This window comes from Coptis chinensis, chromosome 5 (assembly GCF_015680905.1).
Source record: "Coptis chinensis isolate HL-2020 chromosome 5, ASM1568090v1, whole genome shotgun sequence".
In the NCBI taxonomy this organism is placed as follows: domain Eukaryota; kingdom Viridiplantae; phylum Streptophyta; class Magnoliopsida; order Ranunculales; family Ranunculaceae; genus Coptis; species Coptis chinensis.
This window is the reverse complement of record NC_141460.1, coordinates 34,753,173-34,758,844: the sequence shown is the minus strand read 5'-3', so window position 1 is coordinate 34,758,844 and position 5,672 is coordinate 34,753,173. Positions and strand designations below refer to the sequence as shown.

The 5,672-nt window shown below is 40.1% G+C and overlaps 1 protein-coding gene across 1 annotated transcript; it reads left to right on the top strand.

Annotated features, from left to right (window-relative positions):
* The first annotated feature begins 4,584 nt into the window (after positions 1-4,584).
* Positions 4,585-4,899, top strand: LOC147497374 (uncharacterized). The gene has a single exon (XM_086562863.1). The coding sequence runs from the start codon at positions 4,585-4,587 to the stop codon at positions 4,897-4,899; it is 315 nt and encodes a 104-aa protein (XP_086418989.1).
* Positions 4,900-5,672: the final 773 nt, after the last annotated feature.

Here is a 5,672-nt window from a genome sequence, read left to right as displayed (position 1 = left end):
AGCAAACTTCCGAAGCTCAAATCGGATAAATCTAGACGCCAACGTTGGCTAGTGAAGCTGCCATAGCGACCCAGGCGACGAACTCCGCACAAGGACAGAAAGACGTAAAAACGCCAAAATCAGTGCCGCCATTGGACACACTAAGTGGACCCACTCTGCGGGTCCAGAAGGCATGACGAGTCAGCATAGGCAGGTGGCAAAGGATGGTTTCAGTTTGGTACCACCTGGCAAGAGAGAAGACACGTACCATTTCAAACTAGGTGGTTTGAATTGAAATGAGCTACAAGACGAAACTTTAATACGGAAAAGGATAAAACAAATGGGTAAAAAACAAAACTTTGATTCTCAAAGTTTTGAACAACTCAATTAGCAAACAAACAACATCAAATTAAACCGTCTTCAGTCTCTAGCCTATATATATGAGGGGGTCGCCTTCATTATTACCCCTTCAAAGATTTTCATGCTTTAGCTTCCGCTTAGTTAGTTTATTTCTTCAAGATTACATTCTCATTTTCCATTCTAGCGGCTTAAATACGTAAGTTATTTTACCCTTAATAACGATCATTTCTTTTCTAGTTTAATTCCCGTCCCGCATTTATTTACTTAATGTATACAAAGAAGTTTTATTATTCCTTCTATGACCATGAGCTAATCCCCCCCCCCCTCAGGGGGAGGGTTATGCTGCTCGTGTAAAAATCCAAATTGACTCTTTAATATTCTAGAGTCACTACTTAGGAATTAGGCTTACATTTGACATCCGGTCCCAAAATGACTGAGACTGTACAAAGTTGGACTCATCGATGCTCCGTAATAGTCTTCTTCTACACTCTCTGGTGTCGATACTCTCCAATTCGTCCAGCTGATGTGAAATCGAGCCAGGAGCTGAAATAATATACCAGAGATGAGATATTATTGAAACTCCTTATGCTAGTGAAATGGGACCTAGAGATGTGGGCATGCACTAGGGATCAATACTCGACGTCGTCTCCGAAAATGAGACGAATTAGAGATGTAGTGATGTGGTAATATAAACGGTTGAAAAATGATTCTCGCATGAGTATGACTAACTATCTCCCTGTTTCTCTATTTTTGTTTACCTACATATAATCACCGTAGTAATTTACATTATTTGCATTACCGTTAATTTAATTACAACCAACTAAAAAGAAACCTAAAAATCCTACTCACCAAAAGTTGTAATTCCAGTTGTGAACCTATCCGAGCCCTAAGGTTTAGACGATCCCTTACTCGACCTATCCTACCAAACCCACGTGAGTAAGGTAACTTGACTAAAATGTACGACTATACGGACGTTGGACTTTGGACTTTGGACTTGGGTCTTTGGACTTCAGATTTTGGACTGTGGACCTCGGACTTAAGAAAATAAGTAACTGAAATCAATAAACGTGTATAAAGAGTGTGTTTATCACATAACATTTTGGTTGATTATGTGTTTAATAATCATGTAATAATTATATTTTCGTACTTTTGCAGGTTTCCACATTTAAAATAAATATAATGATAAAACGTGCATCGAAGTACGGGAATACTAGAATATTTGAAGTTTCCCCCTCAACCCCAGTGAAGCCCAACAGAGCCTGACTAGAGCCAAAGTTTCCAAAAGAACAAAACCAAAGGCGTAACCGGTCCACATATAAAAAGCAAAGAAACTTCCGAAACTCAAATTGGATAAATCGGGGTGCCGACGTTGGCAAGTGAACTACCAGAGCGACCAGGGCGACAAACTCTATGCAAAGACAGAAAGTTGTAAAAATGCCAAAATCGGCGCCGCCACTAGACATACTAAGTGGACCCACTCTGCGGGCCCAAAAGGCATGACGAGTTAGCATAGGCAGGTGGCAAGTAATGGTCACAAATTTGTGCCACCTTGCAATGAGAAAGACACGTACCAATTCAATATTTGAATTGAATTGGGCTAAACGACGAAACTAAAACATATAAAGACAAAACCTTATAAGCTAAAGGACAAAATTTAATACAGGTAAAACAAAACTTTGATTCTCAAAGTTTTGAACGTTTCAATTAGGTAACAAACAAACCTGATTAATTGTTAGGATTTCACGTGAAGGGTCTTCCGCCTATATATATGAGGGGGTAGCCTTCATTATTTTCCCTTCAGCATTTTATGCTCTAACTTCCGCTTAGCAATAGTTAGTTTTAATTCAGCACTTATATTCCGTCATTTACTTTCCAGCAGCTTAAATACTGTAAGTCATTTTACCCTTAATAACAATCATTTCTTTTCTAGTGTAATTCCTGTCTTGCATTTATTTACTTAATGTATACAGCAAGTTTTATTATTCCTTCAATGACCATGAGTTAATCCCCCCAAAGGGGGAGGGTTATCTTTACTTCGTGTGAGAACTCGGATTGACTCGTTAATATTCTAGAATCGTTACTTAGAATTAGGCATAGATTAGACATCCAAATCCCAAAATGATCGAGACTATACAAATTTGGAGTCTTTGATGCTCCGAACAGTCTCGGCGCGACTCTATGGTGTCGAGATGTGACTCTAAATTTGTCCAAATTGATGTGGAATTGAGCCGAGAGCTGAAATGATATTCCGAGATGAAATATTAGTTCAACTCCTTATGCTAGTGTGATGCTGCTCGAGAGATGTGGGCATCTTAGGGATCAATACTCGACGGCGTCGTCTCAAACACGGAGACAATTAGAGATGTAGTGATGTGGTAATATAAACTGTTAAAAAATGATTCTTGCATGAGTATGATTAACTCTCTCCCTGTTTCTCTATTTTTGTTTACCTACATATAATTGACGTAGTAATTTACATTATTTGCATTACCGTTAATTTAATTAAAACCAACTAAAAAACCTAAAATCCTACTCACCAAAAGTTGTAATTCCAGTTGTGAACCTTTTCCGAGCCCTAAGGTTTGGACGATCCTTTACTCGATCTATCATACCAAAACCACGTGAGTAAAGTAACTTGACTAAAACGTACGACTATACGGACGTTGGACTTTGGACTTTGGACTTTGGTCTTTGGACTTCAGACTTAGGACTGTGGACCTCGGACTTAAGAAAATAAGTAACTGAAAACAATAAACGTTGTATAAAGAGTGTTTTATCAACCAGGTACGATCAGTTCTGGAAAGGCTGAACAGGTCAGGGAGGTTAGCTAAGTGATCCATGCAACTATCAAAATATGATATTATCTATGTTCCACAAATCTCAAAGAAAGGTCAGGCACTAGCAGAATTTTTTAGAGATTTCCCAATGACCTACACTGCGTATGACTCAACAACCCTTAGTTCAGATGAGGGCATCCTGCCTAAATCTCCAAAGGCCTGTCCAGACCCATGGGAGTCGAGCTCCAGATGGCGACTGTTTGTGGATGGGTCTTCAAATGATAGAGGTGCAGGAGTGGGAGCTGTGTTAGTTTCTCCTAACAACATGCGACTGGAGAAATCCATCTAGTTGGGTTAAAACGCCTTTAATAATGAAGCAGAATATAAGGCGACACTTGCTAGCCTCATAATGTCTCTCAACCAGGGCCTGACACACCTCACAGTTTTTAGTGACTCACAACTGGTTGTGTTCCAAGTTGATGGAGGGTATGAGGCCAGCGATGAACGAATGACTAAATACTTGGAACTGTACGCCACTTCTTTCAAACTGTAATTATCCTCAGGGCAAGTTTGAGAACATTCAATTTTATCAGCTGCCTCGATCCATAAATCGGCATGCAGATGCTTTGGTATATGTTACCTCGATGTTAGGCACCAACGAAGTCTCAATCTATCCCTATAGAGTTTGAAGAGAAATCCAAAGATCCAAGTAATCACAAATTTACAATAGTAATTCTAGCCACCACTCCAATTTGGATGGATCCATACAAGTCCTACCTCAATAATGGGACACTCCCTGAGGATAAGAATGTAGTAAGGCATCTGTTTGCAAAGATACAAAGATTCACCCTCATTAAAGACGAACTGTACAAGAAGTCCTTTCTTGGACCTCATCTCAGATGTCTCTCCCTAGTCCTCGCTAAACAGGTTATGCGAGAGGTTCATGAAGGAATTTGTGGAAACCACACTAGGGGCAGAACACTAGCTCTCAAGATCCTAAGGCAAGGATACTTTTAGCCTTATATGCAAAAGGATGCATAGGTTTTCGCCCGCAAATGTGAAGTGCCAGCGATATGCTCCTCTTATCCATGCTCCAGCAAGGGAACTTCACCCATTGGCTAACCCATGGCCATTTGCATAGTGGGGAACTGATATTGTAGGACCTCTACCACCCACTCTCGGCAATGTTAGATTCTTACTGGTCGCAACGAATTACTTCACTAAGTGGATAAAAGTTGTTCCCCTTGTCTTCATTCGAGAGCAGGATGTCAAAAAGTTCATTTGGAACAACATTGTCTACAGGTTTGACATACCCAAGGTTATCATCTCAGATAATGGGCAACAGTTCGTTGGAGGAATGGTCGCTGAACTCTGTAAGGATTTTCACATTACCCATCTGTTCTCAACTTAAAGGTATCCACAAGGCAATGGCTAGGCTGAAGCCTCTAATAGGGTCATTTTGGATAACATGAAGCATAAATTAGATGACACAAAAGGATTATGGGTCAAGGAACTACCGAAGGTCCTATGGGCATACCGAACTACACCCAGACGATCAACTGGTGAGTCCCCATTCTCACTGACATACAGAATTGAGGCTATCTTAACTCCTGAACTGGTAGCTCCCACTAAGAAGTCAGACATTGTGCACACTCTGGACAGTGAGGAGTTGTTATGTAGAGAAATGGATCTCCTAAATGAAAAGCGAGAAGGTGTCGCACTTCGCTTAGCCACTAACCAGCAGATTCTGAAGAGATCATACGACAAGAGAGTCCAGATTTAATCTTCCAAATCTAGAGATTTGGTTCTGCGCGACATCCCAGAGCCCAACTGGGAAGGACCATACATCATCGGCAAGATTTGTCGAACTGGTTTTTACTACCTATGCACTGTTGAAAGAGACGTTCTTGTCAAACCATGGAACGCACAACACCTTCGCAAGTACTATCAAAAAATTGTTATTTTATGCTTATTTATGCATTGTTTATTCCTCTCCATGTCATCAATAAAGTTCTTCACATTGCCATCGAATTTCTTCCTTGCATCAATTCTTTATTTATAATCCACACTAGACTAAGCTTTTAGGGAATTATCTTCTCACTATTTGTTCAAGAATATTGTATAGCAATTTGCTTTAGAACAAGTGATACTGAGTATGGGAAAGTTGAATTGTATGGCAGTTCCTTTCCTATCCCCACGCAGCTGGAACTGTACGCCACTTCTTTCAAACTGCAATTATCCTCGATAGATTAAGCCTTTAGGAAATCGGACCACACTAATTGTTCAGTAAATTGTATGTCTGTTTGACTTGGAACAAGAGATAGTGTTCTTGAGAGCCTGAACTATATGCTAGTTCCTAGAGCTCTCAATACATCAAACATAGGGGTTGCTGGAAAGATCTAGGTTGGATCCAGATCCTAGCACGCAATCATTGGCCTATAACTATATCGGCATGATGGCACTGAGAAAGACTCCCCCATTGATGTTCGGATGATAACCTATTCATTTTTTAAATAAATATGATATGTCGTTATTAAACACAGTGTCGTGCTCATG

Bases quoted from the DNA above. Each gene is read 5' to 3' on its own strand.
- LOC147497374 (XM_086562863.1), top strand. From the start codon at position 4,585: ATGAAGCATAAATTAGATGACACAAAAGGATTATGGGTCAAGGAACTA.